General features: G+C 39.0%; 1 protein-coding gene across 3 annotated transcripts in view; it reads right to left on the minus strand.

Annotated features, from left to right (window-relative positions):
* The window catches only part of DCAF5 (DDB1 and CUL4 associated factor 5), a 75,927-nt gene that overhangs the window by 39,059 nt on the left and 19,000 nt on the right, over positions 1 to 17,868 (minus strand). For all 3 annotated transcript variants that reach the window (XM_069784204.1, XM_069784206.1, XM_069784205.1), the window contains exon 5: positions 15,417 to 15,546. In XM_069784204.1, coding sequence (XP_069640305.1) covers positions 15,417 to 15,546 — 130 coding nt within the window. The remainder of the gene's footprint in view (positions 1 to 15,416; positions 15,547 to 17,868) is intronic.

The following is a 17,868-nucleotide window of genomic DNA, read 5'->3' on the forward strand; positions in this document are numbered from 1 at the left end:
TTTAAAAAAGTGATCTTGTATGATTAAGAGAAATATTTAGTCCACAGATGGAACATAACAATCCAAACACACATGCCAGAGCAAGGCTGAGGAGGGAGAGAATGGACAGTTACATGCAATATGGTCATTTCCGTAGTTGGATATGCTGCACACAGGCAGCACTCAAGTGTTAACTAAATACCAGCTCAGCCAAACAATGGAAGGCTTTCAATCCGAGAGTAGCACCGCTAATGTAAATAAGTATGTTTCTGCTGGCAGCTAGCAGGGTGAGGGAAGAAATAGTCTCACTGCACTCAGAATTTGCAAGAAAAGTCTATACCTGAAACAAACGTTTCCCTCTCCTCCTCTCTCCCCTTCTGTAAACAAAGAAGTTGTTTCACTCTTTTTTGAAAAGTCGACTGCCTGAGTGGTAACATAAGCTTAACCCAGGCTATTAAAAAGTTAGCTTGGCAACAGACAGTGGCCATTAAACCTGAGAGAAGATCAATGTCTGGGTAGAAATAAAATAATAGCAGCATGCACTACAGCATTAAATAGAACCATTAAATAAACCCACTGAATAGCTTTTCTTGATAAGCTACAAATCTGACAATGAACTGCAGTACAGATACTGTCCTTGGGAAATGAGTGTCACTTAAAAGGGAGAAGGAAGGAAGGGAGAAAGTGTTGATATCATGAACAGCAGTGTGTGAAACTAACTTAATGAAAGAATGACCTTAAAAGGAAAAAATGAATTGAATGCTCGTCACTAATACACACCATTGCATACAACTGTGTTTGTCAGCATTTCTGTAACCACAAAATTGAGGAACTTCTAACTGTACAAAAAGAACTGGAATGAAACTTGGCAAACAGAATCTTGGCCTGGAAAACTGCAGAAAGGTTTGGGGTTTTATTTGGAAGAAAGTTATTCTGTGTGTGCAAAAACATACACAATTCTTATTTAGTCTGCAGCAAACACTTAGAAAGAACCAAATGAACAAATAATACAAAAGCAAGCACAAGATCAATTAACATGCATTTTTTTTTTTTTTTTTTTTTAAGTAGATTACAAGTCTCACGGAAATCTCAAGACAGTTTCTTTGAAAATCAGATAAACCATGTCCAAGCATATGGAGTTTCTCTGTATGTATTCAGAAGTGTTAACAAATGTGAAGGAAGTCCATCAGTCTTAAGATTAAAAACATACATAAGCAATACTCAGGATTTTATTATTTCTCAGTAACATGCTCATTTTTCTAAATTCTGTCATCACTATTCCTGATTATCTCACTACCTTTACAAGAACTCTCGTCAAGAACTACATCCCCAGAATCCTTAACAGGAAGTAAGGGGTATTTGCTTGGACTTTAAAGAATAACCAAATAAAATAAAGGCTGTGTATTGTTAGCAAAACTAAACACCTTTACTTTCCTTCAAAAAGAACATACAAGTAAAATCAACTGTTTCTACCAGGACTGGAAAAGTAGGGAATTTAGGTTGAAGATTCTGCATGTTCAAGAACATGTCATTCCTTCTGTTCTTTACTGTTAGGGTCAGGAACATGTAAATTAGTATAAAAAGGAATCCCCTGTCATTAATAAACTTTCATGCATGGCAAGCTCTAAGGTGAACAGAAGCCTCACCTCCAAACCAGGAGGGCAATAATTTATTAATTTTTTTATTAAAAGAGATTCTTATCTGTTAAATGACTTCGAATCTGGAGCCTTAGAACATCAAACATCACCAGATTTACGTATCCAGAGCAGCCAGACTTCATAACAGCAAAGGCTTGTGTGGTTTGGCCCTTATGATCTAATTGAATCACTGAACGCTAATGTTGCTTCACCAGTGATCTCCGGCAGTTCTCCAAAAAGCATTATGTTTTCCTTTATTCTGCCTTCATTCACAGGAAAAAAACCTACAGAATTTAAGTATTTTGAGGAATATGACACAAGCAGAGACATAAAGTATACTAAACTCTCCCCCTCATCTGTATTACTTTTATCCTTTTAGGACTTAAGGCTTACCTCTGCCATTACAGCAATTAAACAAGTAGCAAGTGACAACAACAAACAAAAAAAACCCTATTTGTTTGAATGTTTCACATCCTCCTCCAGCTCTATCCGAGGTTTGTTTTGGTCTTATTACAGACCTGTTCCCAAACATTCTCACTGTCCTAGGCTTGCCCTCACTACAGATCGGAGAGTCAGTGGGCACAAGAATGTTCTATTCCCACTCTCTGCTTGAATCATTTAGGTGTTACTGTAATGTAAGTAATAAAAGAGATCTAGTAGACAGTAAAATAGTTTCGCAGGAAGAGAAAAAAACAAACCAAAACCATTTAGCCAGATTAAAAAAGAAAGTCGAGAATACAAAGTAAAGAGCAACTGTCCGACAACCACAAGCAAGCTAGCTAGATCACCTGATCATTTTCCTCCTTTTCTAATCCCTAAATTCTACAGTTGGAGCCCATTATTCAGCCTGTTCAGAAATAGTACCTTGTAGGATGGATGTACCTTGTAGGCAGACTGTGAGAGAGAACACTGGTTAGCTGAATCCAGCAAAACACAAAGGAGTAGGTTCCATCAGATAACTAGAGAAGATGCAAATGCAGCCAGACGTGGCATGGGAAGATGACCTTTAGGCCAAATGAAGGAACAGGAACTGCTTCCAAAATGAAGCACACAGCAAAGTCAGTATAACAGAAAGAGCACAGATACCAGAGAACGTTACCTCAAAAATACTCTGAGTGTAACAGTTGGTAATTCCTGCTGAAGAGTAAAGGCATTTTCACACCTTAGTGTCTATGCAAAAGCAATCACATATCAATACTGCAGTTCTACAAAGCATTTTTTCCTACATATGTTTCTGTGCTGCAATTCTTCTATTGCATTAGGAAAGCTGAGTAACATCAGCCACAGATTTGTTCTCTCATCCAATAATATATATACACTCACCCCCCTTCTTTTCTCTAGCAAAGCTGCATGAATTTTTAATTTACCAAAGCTACAAAAGCTGAAATTAAAAAAAAAAAAAAAAAAAAAAAAAAAGAGAGCAGCAACAAGAAACTACGCCTTTCTTTTAACAGGAAAAATGGCAAGATCCAAGATGCTCCTGTCCTGCAGAAGTCCAGTCTTGAAAGAGTAAAGATTTTGCCTCTAATAGGTACAAGATGAATAGAAATTATCACGTAAAGCTAAATGAAGGCAACTGCACACACAACTTTGGTCTCATCAAGTTGGTTCCACCACTGTTTCCCATGAACTGATGTTTCAAAGACTAATTCCCTTGTCTTACAATAGCATTGAACTAACATTTCAGATGTTCTCCCAGGGAATGCACTAAGAGGATCTCTCCCTTGTATTCAGTCATCAGTAATTTTTAATTTTATTTTATTTTAAGTAAAAAATGGTATCTCTTATTTCCCTCCTTATTAAAATGAGGCATAAAGGCACTTAGGGCAAGGTTTATATGATCACAGACTTATTTCCTTAAGAAAGCAGGCTACAAAAAACCATTAAATCAGAGCTTCTTTTGAACAACAGATTACTATTTTATACTTTTTAAATTTGCATTGCAAGGACAATACTTTGCACTTTAAATTCTTGCTTTAGAAAGACCTGTGTGTTAGAGAATTTCAAAGCTAACAAAAAGATTAAGCATCATGAGGCTTTTGAAGTAGGCAGTATTCCCATTCCTTGATACAGGAAAAACAGGGCAAGAAAGTTCAATCAACAGACATATCTAACACTGTGAAACAAAACCAGGTTTCCTGACTTCTTGTTTACTGCATGAAGCTACTTATATTCTTGAAAACTGTGAACCTGAATACCACTGGTGCTTCTGGGAGCAAGCTGGATCCCACAGAGCAAAAGGTCAGTATCTAGCTTAAAGTGCCCAGCCAGAACCAAACCAGGGCTAGTGTGGGGGTGCTGGTAGGTATGAAAAAGTTTAATCATCAAATCAGAAAATCCCCATGCATATGATGGAGGGCTAACTATCTACAACGGATAGTGTGATTTTATCTAATGAAGGTTTGAGAAAACTACTACTAAACCAACTCAGGAAAAGCAGAACAGAAGAGTCACCATAGCCCTATCTGAAGGATTAAAAGCTGAACTACTAACAATACACATTTTTATTATACAGTTTGAACCTCAGTATTCCAAAACTGAGTTGTGTGTCTGATGAACAAATCTGGTGATGCTAGAGGAAAGTAAAAAAATCTTTCTTTCTGACATTGAAAAAAACAAACTTCAAAGATCTTCAGTTTGCACATCAGTGGACTAACCTGAATACACTCCACTACAGGAAGGATACCAGCCTAAACATAGAAAAAGCTAAGCTAAACCCTCCATCCCAAGAGGGGCTGACAAGTTCAGGCATAAAGCAGGACTGCAAATGAGGTAAGGAATGTGTACATCTAAAGCAGAAGCTAAGTGAGAGGGTCTTTCCTACGGTACCGTCTCTACAATAAGGACAAGACGTAAAGGTGGGAAAAAGAGACTACAGCACCGGCTTCACAACACTTGAATACCAGGCAGCATATGGCTGACTTGCACACATACTTAAGTATTTCTAGAGTATCTATTAGTTGGTGCTCACACCAGCAACAGAAAAGATCACTTGCTCCAGAGTAAAAAAATCTAGCAATATATTCCCTGATTTACACCTTTTGCAACTTCAGCGCTGCACTTCTGTCCTTAAAAGGCAAAAAGAAAAGAAAGAATAAAAGAAAAAAGCATCAACTGGCCGGAAGTGGCAATCACAAAAAAAGGAGTCCACATACAGGGAAGTGCTCTTCCCAGCAGAAATACCACTTAAGCCATCAGCATGACTAAAGCCTTAATGACTGTCACCATCTGTCTTTGCCCAAGTCGAAAATTCTTATTTGCAAGTACTCCCTTTTTTTCTTCAGTGGCCCTAGAAAGTGCCACTAGAAAGGCAGAGGAAACTACCTTGAGATGTTTCTAACACTAAAGAAGTAATTTGATTTTGGCTAAACCTGTGGCAGACAGTTCGGAGATTTATTTATGGTTGCGATAAGGAAAACAAACCCAAAAAACATCCCAAGAATACCACTACCCTAGATCCCATTACCATTCAAAAGTTCCTTCAACACAACCCAAAGATCTCCAGAAAAGAATAATTCAATCCCAATGAATTTAAGCAACAAACAGCTCACTTTCTCTGACATTAAAAGGAACTTTCAAGAAATAATAGAAAACAAATAGGTGGAAAAATTTTTTTTTTTAAAAAATAAAAATCTAAGTTTAGCTTCTATGTTATTTGGGGCAAATACGCCAAGTCAGACCTGTCAGGAGAGCTTCAAATTCTAGGTTGAGACACAGTTCAGTTGATCTGCCTCAGTAGCACAGAAGCAAAACAGATGAGGATGGTACATGTGTGGGATGAGTTGTATTTCCTGAACTGGGAGACAAATAGTTATTTAAACTATTTGAGGTGGTGTGGTTGACCCACACTGCTGAGTGCCTAAATAGCACTTAAAATTTGTTATACTGTCACCTAGCTAAATTAATTACTTCAAGCAGCATAAAGCAAGTCAAAATTCACAACAAATGGTTCAACTGGGAAGGGAAAGAAATGAACTGATAAGCTTGACATGAAAAAGTGGTTGCCAAGATACACACATTTTTCCTGCACTCATTAATACAGTGTTCTGCTCAGAGCAGGACTGACAAAGGTCTCCAAACACAAACAGGCAGCACACTTCTGTTGCACTGAAATAATTTAAACAGGTAGCTGCCAATTCGATGATGTAGAGAACTCCTCCATCTGTAGGTATTTTGGCAATCCCAAAGCTCACACATTAGAACTGATTAGAAATCACAAGCTTCTTTCCTTTACATCCAGGGTCAAAATGCAAAACAGTCAAAAAAACTGCTTAAATCTCCACACACTATTCCTGCCATCCCATTCCTGTAGCCATCATGTAACTTCTTATTAAACACCTGTAAGGAAAAAAAAATTACAACCAAAGATACTACTTTGAGAAAATTCCTAATCCACCAGTTCTAGCCTCTAAAGAGCCCAGAATCTCACAAAACTCATTGTCAGAAGCAAACCCTGTGGTTACTCCCTGGATTAATATTCCCTGCAACACAATCATCAACAATACTGGATCCCACACTTGCACTTCCAGAAGTTCAGTATTCCAGCCAACATACCAGACATCTTGGTAACACACAGATAAAACTAGGCAACAGCTACTTTTTAGAGTTAGCCTAGGAAGGTAAGCTAGAAAGGATAAAACTCAGCATGTACACGAGCATTTCCCAGGAAATAACTGCTGTCTCTGTTCTAGTACGATCTTTAAGGATCAAATACCTTGAAGGTATGAGCCTGGAAACTAAAATTGGCAACCATTGGAGACCTAAATCTATGGACTTGGACTCAGTTACAGTGCTGGTTTTATGACCTTAGAATACCTTTTGCATCACCACACAGGTTTTCTAAAGTCCTCTCTATGCAACGGGCTATAAATATCACCTATGGTACAGAGCTGCAGCTACTCATCATCTCCCTTTCCCTTGCACTCCCACCCATCAACAGAAAAAAACCAACAAAATAAACCATGTCTCTATTCAGAGGTAATACTTAGCCCTCTCTTGCAAAGATGGTCTATTTGACATGCATCTAACTTAACTCTGAAGAACTGTTCTGAAATTGCCTGTAGTTCTGGCAGCTACCACTTTTATTTCAAAACCAACAATGGACTTATGACCCTGAAACCTAGCTTTTTCAGCTACATGTCAGCATGTCAATCTAACACAAACCACCTGCAAGACTTCTACGTCCTCAGATTATCATGAGTACAGAGATATTCCATACCCCTCTGTAGAATGAAGTCATGTAGTACATACAGTGTTTTCCTCTTGCTATCAGAGACCACTGATCCAGGAACAAGAAGGTAATGCTCATCAGGTCTTTAAAAGGCTGTGAACTAAATGAAACAAGTGAAACTATAAGGCAAAGTAATCAGGAGCCAAGAACTGGATTTTCAGAAGTACCGAGTACCTGTGATTTCCAATAGATTGGGACCAGAAGTTACGCATTCAGTACATTAAGAGTTGGATTGTGTTTTCTTGCAGCGCGACTAAGCTGCATACCTAGTAATTAGCACCTGGCAGAAAAAGTTCTGTTCAAGACACAGACTTTAGAGAACACACTATCTGTTGGAGACCCAGCAGCACAGCACAGCCACATCCTTCAAAGTCCTCCACACACTGGCAAGATCAACATACCCTGACATTCATAAACATGCTAAAAAGAGTTCTCCCTCAAGATCCCCCTGAATCTAATTAGTCTATTACAGGAAAGAAATTTCCATCTCTATATACTCCTTACTACTTAATGAGCTAATTGCTAGGTGATTCACTGATCTCTAACAACAGGTATTCTTCATCCATAGCTTGGGAGTTTCCTTCCTCTGAATTCTCAGTGCAGGGGACAAATTTTATATTAGTTTGAAGTCCATTATGAAAGCCTTCCTGATTGGTGTTTTTTGAGACACAAATATTCATTTAATGTGAGCTAAAAAAGCTTGCTTAAAAAGGCTTTGAACTGCAGTTACTCCTCAGCCAAGGCAAAGAAAGAAATCAGAGTTCAATTAGTGTTCCTGTTTGGCTTTGTCTGTAAAGCATTGATGGAAAACACTGAAATTGACACTCCTTTAACTTGGGCTTATTACAACTTGTATGATCAAGCTGGCTTTTAAAATATGCCATAAGGTTTACAGTCACCAAGGGATACCAGGTTTGCTCTGGTGGTCAAGGATTTTTTTAGCTCATCATTGGGCTTTTTGAGTACATTGACTTGTAACTACACAGACAGCATAGGCCTCCTGAACTTTCAGAAGAATCTTAAAAACTTCTATCACACATAAACATTTCTACCTCACTCAGAGCTTGAATCCAGTAATCCAATACTTAAGTTCTGGGGACAAAAGTGTTCCCAGAACTCAACACTCAAGACCGGTGTCCTGGAACACCATGTTGTACTGCAGGAACATAAAAAGTCAAGTGTCAAGCAGAAACACTCTGCTTATGGTTTATTCTCATGAAACAGGCAGCCTTGGAAGGTAAATCTTCCTCAACTTTGGCTATGTTTCACCTCTTCTACTTTGTAAAAGGCCACCAGGAATGCTTGTAAGGAACATGCTGATGAGACAAAAAAGGGGAAGGTTAGTGTAGCAAAAGAAACTGAAGCAAGTAAAACAGTAATGCCACAAACAGCTGAGCATATCCAATATCACTGCTCCTCAAACAAGGAAGGTCCGGATTCCTTCTTATCTCCTCAGCGTTACAGGCTCCCCTGTCTCTTCTCCAGCTATGCTATTCACTGGGCCCTCCCCAAACCTAGTTCAACTTGCTAGGCCATAGGAAAGCTACAAAGCTTTTCCAGGTTAGTTTTCTAACCTAGCATGATGAGTTGACTCAAAAAACAGGTCAACCACAGCATTAGTGCAATGGACATAGCGGGAATGAGGGCCTGGGAGCTTTTACATAAGCCCTCCCAGGCTCACAAAAATGCACTGAGATACGTATTTCTGATAGTAACCCAAGACTTAGCACCTTAACCCTTGAACTGGACACACAAATGGATCCCACTGTGTAAAAAGCACAGGCTCAACAGTCCCGTCACAAGCAGAAAATGCTTCTGTGAACAGCCTTTTTGTAATATGAAAACCAGTTTAAAAGTATGTGATCATCATTAATAGGACAGGCCAACAATTTTGATGTCAAAAACTTCCAGATTAGTTGATATAAGGGGGGTAGGGTGGGGAACACAGGAAAAAGAAAGAATTAAGGGGATAATTATCATATTATCTTAGGGAAAAAAGCAGCCTTTTGATTTCAGTGAAAAGGAGATGGGCATGGGGCTGCATGGAAAAGGGGAGGAAGGGAGAACATGAGTACCTAAAAAGAGCTGGAGTTACACAGTAGTTGCTTGAAATATATATGTAAACTGACTTGCTGAGTTGCCCCCAGCAATTCTGTAACAATACATATTTGCAATACATATTTTATTGTAAACAGTTTAAGACGCACAGCTTCCAGACCCCATCTAGTGGTGTGAGTGTCTTATAACAGCTTCATTAATCAAGACCACATTTAAGCTTTTCAGTGCACCGTTTTTAAAAAAGAAACAATACAGTTGGTTTCAGTTTAATGTCCACCTGAAAGAATGGCAATACTCACACGTTCTAAAAATAGCAGAATAGACTTCCAGAATCACTAGTCAACTTGTAATCCTGCTGGACTTATATTAGTTCTATTTTAACAGTGATTCATTCATATGCTATTTTTGAGGAGCCAGCCCACCACATTCAAATCTTATTAGTATACTGGGGGAGAAGGGGGGAATCTCAATTGCTGCACTAAATCTGAGACAGAGGAGATATCAAGCTGTGAATGAACTTTGGGAAAAAGCAAAATGAATCCGCCTCTGTATCCTGACTCAGTCAGCAAGACTAATCAAATTAGGACTATTTGAAGTGAGCTAAACTTTTCACAATTCAGAGCTGTGCAACTGTCTCTAAATTTCCCCATGCATGCCAAGAAATGCTGGCTTTTCAATTACCTTCTTCACTATAGTAGCCAAGCATAAAGCACTCCCACAGCCTCCCATCAGAAAGTTAACCAATTTCACAGCATATGAATAAAATCTACTCATAATCAGGACTTTTTTCTAACCCTAAGAATATTTTATTTTTAATTTGTAGAGGTGTTCAGTGTTGCCTGACTAAAACCAGCAGATAAAACCAACTCTCCTGGCTGGAGGCATTTATCAGCAAGCTACAGGACAAACTCTCCTACAACCCAACTGGAGAAGAGCCATGTATTTTGGAGAAAAATACTCTTGTGTAGAAATCCTCAGATTTTCTGGATAAATAAGTAGATGCAGCTCATTTGTTTCTTACCAGCAGTGGAATCTATATCTGAATTCTCTAACCTACTAGGATATTACTACTCCATTAAAGATTTTGAAAATTTAGAGCCATTAATTCAAAACTGCACAATTAGCCGTATTCCACTGACTCCATACAAGTTTAGAAGTTAATAGCAAATCACCCCTTGTCTGACACTGCATCATCAAGCTGAACAAAGTTAAAGAAAAACTATACCTCACCTGAGGAGCCTCTGCTGGTTAAAACCAGAAATTCAGCATTAAGCCTGATCCCCTTCAAATGAGTGAAGGCCAGCTGAATCCTGTGGCCTTATCAATCCTCACCTATATCTGTAAACTGTATTACTGCACCAGTGCTGTTGGTCGTAATACATGTTATCTGAAGGTATTGCTAGCTACAGTACTGCTATTGGCCACAAACAGCTAGTCTTCGGCATTCCAGGCTTTTCATTTGCTTTCTGGATTTTGCAGGAGAGCAGCAGCAGGATTCCCCAGAACAGTCTCCAGTTATGAAGCAAACCAAGTAGTGGCTGCATCAGTTTAACTCTGTCTCCATCTGAGAACTAAGAGAGAACAGGACAGTAGTTGGGGGAAATGAGTTTTACATGAAGTGTTATACTAGCAGCAAATTATTAACTCTATATAACCATTTCACCTTTCCCACACTGGAGGAGTGCTGCAGCCCTGCTTAACCCACTAGAAGTTACTATTTTGGCAATCCACAGCAAACATCTAAAAGTATCTACACTTCCTGCCCTTCTTTCTACCCATTCAACCCCTAATCAAAACCCTACTACCATACATCATGACAAAAGAGCTAAAGTTTACCTGATCTAGTCATTTCTGCTAGCACCACAGGTAGAACGACAGGACTGAAACTCCCACAATGGCCACAGTATTATGAAGGATTACATCAATACTGAAAAAAAGGAGGAATTTCCCTTGGCAACTTGTGGCATAAAATAAAGTCCTTCACAAGTGAACTTCATGCACAGCAATGGAAATAAAAAGGTAGGCTGGAGAAGGAATAGACAGATCTAGCAATTTTATATTATAGTTATATATTGTGCTATTCAACAATCCCAGCAAGTTAATACTTCCACATTGTGTCCCCCAGAAGCCTCTATTTGCTCAATCTTCCTACATCTCAGGCAGTGTTACATTTTCTTGAGTACTGATGACAGTATAAAAGAGAGCTACAAACCTGTAGAGAAGCAAGGTTTTCCACTATTAGAAGACTTTTATGACATTGAGGAAAGCAGCTGATGCAGTAGCCCTTCTTTGCTGTGCTAGTGTTCTGGCATGCAAGTTACACAGGCAGCTTCCTGTTTACCCTTAATTTATGGAGAACTTCAGGGTTGTTTAACCCATTCTGCCTATAAAATTCATCAGCCAAAACGCTTTTGGCACATTTCTTACCTGAAACTACACTTTGTGTCCTTTATTCTTAATAAGAAAATGGAAAATATACACAAACTCCCTCACATACCGATTTCAGTTCTATGTAAACTCTATCACAGGTACTTACAGCATTATGTGGATTACTTCATCCTTAACAAAACCTTTTTTTTCCCCTGATAATTAAGTTCACAGTGTATTTTCCCCAGAAGAGACTATAACAAACTAAAATCCACAGACGAAAATCTAAATTCTGGCTTCCACTTCCTCACTGGAGCGAGGATTGTATCTTAACTGATCTACAAATCAACAAAATTGTTTCCTCATAAGACAAAGTGAATTGGCCCCAAATACATTAAAAATCAAGTTCCATATTTCTAGATTAGCAGACTAGATCTGCAGAGACCAGTGGGAGTTTTGGCAAATGTTCTGCTATTTTAATAAAGACTAAAAATCCAGTCTCATTTATTTAAATACAAAGGACTCCGGCTTCGGCCACCCACTAGCAGGACACAGCTCACTCTGACAGTCGGCTTCCCTGAGAACTTCCTGGGAACAAACTACAGTGGCAGCAGAGTGCTTTATGACCCTTTTTTTCCCCTCAGCCAAGCATACCCTTCTCACCATGTTTTGGGCACATCTCTGATCAAGCAAAGGAGGAAAGCTGATGGCTGTCCCAGAAAAGTGGCAGCTGAAAGCAGAATTATCAGCTGCATTAAGTTACAGCTTGCTCAGCCCAAGTCTGAGGCTCTAAATACCAGCCAACAGCATTTACTTGGTGAGGAGCAGCCTGTCTCTTACTACTTACTTTCCTGTTTCCAAGTCCTCTGGGGAGGAGAGGGCTGTAGGCAGGAAGCATGTGCCTATTTTACACAATGCACCACACCTAGTAGGTGCAAATGCTTTAAATTCAGTACTTAAGGGAACAGCTGTGTGGTATACACAGTGTATGTCCAACTGTACAATAAGGGTTTTGGACACGTTCCCCTATGCAGGAAAAAGTGGCGTGACCTATCCACCTCTGAATTTCAGCACTGTAGTTCCAAGGTATGACGTTTAACCATCACCATTTAGCTTTTAATTGGAAAGATTTACTTTGATCAGATTAGGACCAGAAAAGGGTAGCTCTTGTCCATCAGATGTAAGCATACAAGCTTCCACAATTTAATTTATTCAAGCCCTTCAAGACGACCCAGAGGTTCTAACATAAGAAACCCTTTCCCCTCCGCTTTCATCGTTCAAAACAGACTGTAGAATTCAGATTTGTCAAAGGTTATTAAATCTTTCATAGTGATGCTAAACCTGGAGAAATATGAATTACTTGCCAAGAAGCATTACCAATTAAGTTCTGTTATAACTATTTTATATTTGGCATTAGAAAGAACAATGCCACGATACAACTAAAAATGTATGTCCTTAAATATATGAGCACAGACTATTATCACATACACACACAGCAGCCTCCAACAAGCTCACAGCAAGCACTTTGCCTTGTGGTTAAGACTGAGGAGAAGGCAGGATAGCATCTAGACTGGAGATCTGAGTTTCCATGACCTGATAGCTGCTACCACCCCAAGCAATTAACAGTTTCATATATAAGCTGAGAAACTTTGGGAGATCAAAGTCTCAATGAGAATAGCTAAAAAATTAACAAAAAGGCACTATTTCCACTATTACAGAGCAGCTGTTAAAATCTGTAAGAGAAGAATTCCTTACTCAAGTAATCTGCTCCGGCATTTGTCAGGGTCAATGCTTGTATCCTTAGTGGTACTTAGAATAGAATCATAGAATTGTTTGGGTTGGAAAAGGCCTTTAAGATCACTGAATCCAACCGTTAACCTACCACTGCCAAGTCCACCACTAAACCATGTCCCTAAGCACCACATCTACATGTCTTTTAAATACCTCCAGGGACAGTGACTCCACCACTTCCCTGGGCAGCCTGTTCCAATGCTTGACAACCCTTTTGGTGAAGAATTTTTCCTAATATCCAATCTAAACCTCCACTGGCACAACTCAAGGCCATTTCCTCTCGTCCTGTCACCTGTTACTTGGGAGAAAAGACTGACACCCACCTTGCTACAGCCTCCTTTCAAGTAGTTGTAGAGAGCGATAAGGTCTTCCCTCAGCCTCCTTTTCTCCAGGCTAAACAGCCCCAGTTCCCTCAGCCGCTCCTCACAGGACTTGTGCTCTAGCTGAAGCTCTTCACCAGCTTCATTGCCCTTCTCTGGACACTTCCTCTCTCTATTCCTGTTAGCCTTGTACAACCTTTCCAGCTATATGGGGTGATACCATTTCAATTTGCTATTCAAGTGAAAGACTTCATCTAAATTTTGCATCCATATAGAATTTCTATTGATATAAACTATACCACTCTACCAACATCATTCCTTCTATATATTCACACTCTGAGAATAAACATCTGAAGATAAATGTTTTGGGATAACGCCCTTCCGAAAACAAGACCAACTCAACCTGTGGAAGTTCTTAAATCACAAAATTGAGGTAGAAGCTGAAAAGCAAAGAATCCTGCAAAACTAGTATGAGGCCAGCTGGCTTGGCAAGAGGAAACCAACTTTGTCCATATTAGTTCACAAGGAAAAACCAGGCATGAATTGAAGTTAAAATGACAGAAATTTTATGGGGAAAAAAAACAAGAAACATGTTTTCTAAGAGCAAAATAATCCTAACTTCTTATATTTCTCTCCCTCTATCCAGTAAATGCTGAAGTTAGTAAGTAACTTTCTAACATCAAACTAAGACCTAGACATAAAGAGTTTGACAGGGATAAGAGAAGACAGCTTACACCACTTCCTAACCCCCTCCCAGTTAAATTTTATCAAACCTAAATTTAACAGCAGACTGTACAACAGCTGCCAACAAGGGCTCTGGCAAACTTTACAAACATGAGCAAGCTCTAGAGCCACCAGCATCAGCAAACCAATTCTGATTCAAGCTTAAAAATAAAGAACAGTTCAAACCATTAATGTTTACAATTTAGGAATAATAAACCCTCCTGAAACCATAATTTAGTTGCTATTGTAATGGATGTCTAAACATTTCAGAATTTTTTTAAAGCCAGTTATAACTAACTTCATATGAGATTTCTTTTTCTGTCTCTACAGTACAAACCCAAGAAGAATTTTTAGTGATATGCACTTCTAGACATGCCAAGAAATTCATCAATAAGGGGAGAGTCAAGTATATGCTACAGAAGGTTTTAAATAGCTGAGGCTACTGCTCTGTAAAACAAGTACTACCTGTTTTCCCCTCTTTTCACCTTTTTAAAATTATCCTTTCTGTGTTTACACTTGTAACTGGACATGTAAACATAAAAGTTGCAGGGGAGAAACATTTACTTGAGGTACTCAAATTTTTTTCTGATTATTATGATAAAAAAGGGTAATTACTTTCAAAATCTGAAAGACTGAAAAAGACTTCAACAGAAGCTTAATCTCTCATGCATGCCAAACTCCGGTATCAGACATTGCACACGTCCACTTTAGAAGCCAGTCTAACCGCACTTCATGCTGCAAACTTATTCTCTTCTTTTCATTTGTTTAAAGTTCTATGCAAATCTGGAAGCATATTATGCAGCCAAACTGATTATCCAGGTGTCTGTATTATCCAGGAAGTCATATAAAACTCTTAAGTGCTAAGTAAAAAGCTGCCTTGACCACAATCTCTAGTCAGCCACTGAAAACTGAGCTGGGCAGAAAAAACAAACTGTAAACCAAGCAGTGCCCACCACAGCTTCTTCCAGTATTAGCAAGCCAGTGCTAAATATAATGATGAGAACTTGACGCAACAATCCGAGTTAATCTGCAGTGGTAAGGCCAGGCAGGCTTCCAAAAAATCACTTACCTTAACATTGAAGATTTAGCCCCATTTTAAAACAAATTAGATTGTATGTATGAAGAAGAACATTAATTATGAAAAATAATTTAATTCAGCATTACTAACATTGCTGTTAACTTTGTTCTGCATCTTTTCTTCCCATCGTATGTTCTGACTTAAAAAAAAAAAAAAAAAAAAGAGAGTGGCATGCCATCAGCTCTCATGGGAAAGAAATAGCACAGCATAAGACAAGGACAGCCAGATCATACCTCTGAGGTTTACGAATATCCCAGAGTCCCACACCTTCCTTAGAGTTGGCAGTAGCCAGTAATCTGGGTTCTACTGGATTAAACATCACACTGTGAAAGGCTGATGGGTAGTGTGCCAAGCAGAAGGGCTCTGTTGAAAAAGTTGAGATTTCAGACATAAGAACAAACAACGCACACAACTGTTTGATGCAATGAGTTTGGCAGCTTAATAAGGAAACAGCATAACAAGATCTGAAGATGTGGAGACATGTTCAAACCATTTCTCAAGATGACACATCCAAAGCAATATAAAACCTAAGGTTTTAAAATCCACCCACATGTACATTAACTTTGTCTAAATATGGAAAAGGACATATACTGGATTTCAAGACACAATTTTGCTTATGGAAGGTTACCAGAGTTTAAAACTAGCCACTCAAAGATCAAGTATTTCAATCTTCTTAAGGTTCATGACCAAACGGTCATCTAATAAGCACTATACATTGGGGGGGGGGGGGGGGGCTTCTGAAAGCTTCCTAGCAATATATGCCTGGAAGCTTCCACAGCCATTGATGATCACCCAAACTGTAAATGTAGCAACAATTACTACTACTTATATGGGAGAATAGTATTACAAAAAGTGAAATAAGTTTGTATGGAACTCAGCTCCAAGCAAGCTGCCAACCCTGGGGAAAAGAGGGCTGCCACCTAAGTGCTGTACAAGCAGACAAGAAGGGTGTTCCTCTTGTATAAAAAATGTTAACAGTTGGCTTTTGCTGTTCACACACAGAGTTAAAAACATGCTCATCCAGACTCTTTCCCTCTCATCTTGATTAGCGTAACGAGACTGTGTTTGGCCTGCTACTCTGCCCTATTCATTCCATCAAAATGCTGTCTCCATGAAGAGTGGGAAAAAGCCTTGACTTTGTCGTCCTTCTCTGTATCTTTCTGCTAGCTTTATGGCTTTAGGCACAGTCTAATTCTCTTTGTTGTGTGTATCTTTTGTGGCATGCTGCCACTCTTTCACTCAACTAAGAAATCAGAATCAATGCCTATTTTGAGCCAGGGATTATGCCAGACTTTTCCATTCACTGTTTGCTTTAATGCAACCACTGTGTTGCTCACATGCTCGGGAGACTCTGTTACTGCCCTTATTTGAGCCACTGTGTGCAGGCACCTTTAGACCCACAAGCACCTCCAAAGGTACTTCATTTTCTTTCCTCGTATCCCTCATTAAGACATATAAAATGTGGTTAAACAGACAACCCTCCCAAATTCTCAATATCTTCTGAAACTACTGCCCATCAAGCAACTGAGACAGAATTAATGGTTACTTGTCCTGCCCCATCTGTATCCTCCTTTTATGCTCTATTACAAGCTTTTTGACACAAGGACTTTCCTTTTTAGTGTTCATTTAGCAGTGATCAAAACAAAGGTCTCTGACCATGGCTGAAGCTCCTTGGTGCTATTAATTGTCATAGGAGGCAGAGGTAAAGGGAAGAACAGGAACAAACTTTAGTTCTGCCAGCCTGCCCAAAGGCTTTAGGGATTGTTGTTGGTCTGCCAGCAGCTCCAAATAAGGTTTAACACCAAAACTGACCTTCTATATTTGCATCATCAAATCAGATCCCCGCTGGGACATAAAAGGCTGTGTTATTAAAATGGCAGCCCCCACTGAGAAGCAATGGCCTGCATTAGCTGAGTGAAAAGACAAACAACATCAGATTGCCAAATAAAGGAATTGTTTTTTAAAATAAACTTTTGTGTACATTTGTTTAGTCAAATCATTGTCACTAATTACTGGTGGTTTCCTTCACACCTTTATTATAAATAGCCTGGCCTGGTACCACAGTTTTCTTCTAAGATACCAAAAGTTGCCTTTCAGCCTGTCAAAGAGAGATTACAGCAGCTAAACTAATGAGGCACTAAGTCACTTTAATTAAAAGTAGGGGGATTACTTTTTTATTTTTCTTTATGCTCATTCACAATTGAGGCTCTTATACACTGGAGTATGAAAATGTTTCTCAAGGGAGAAGCTCAACACCACCTCAAACAAAAATTAAAAGTGCATTTATAAAAAATACTGCATAAATCACTCAGCAGTGAAAGACAGGGAGAAACAGAAGGGGAATGAAACTCCTTTTCTAGCTCCTTTTAATGCACTATTTTAAACTAGAGGTTATTTGCAACATTTTAATGAGCTGGCCACTCAGGGTAACTAACTATACTCACGCTAGCAGGCGTAGTGCCTATTCCCATGAAAATACCATTGCAGACAAGGGGATTAACCCAGTGACAAGCATTATATTGTAGTAAACATTGGCAGGGCTCACATATAAATGCTGACTCAGGACTCCTATATAAGCATGCAAATGCCCTTTATTTAAAATTCAGAGAATCTAAGACACTACTCCAAAAAAGCCCCAGACGTACTGCAGCCAACATGTCTTCACACCATTTTCACTAGTGCAGC

This window comes from Haliaeetus albicilla, chromosome 5 (assembly GCF_947461875.1).
Source record: "Haliaeetus albicilla chromosome 5, bHalAlb1.1, whole genome shotgun sequence".
NCBI classification, from domain to species: domain Eukaryota; kingdom Metazoa; phylum Chordata; class Aves; order Accipitriformes; family Accipitridae; genus Haliaeetus; species Haliaeetus albicilla.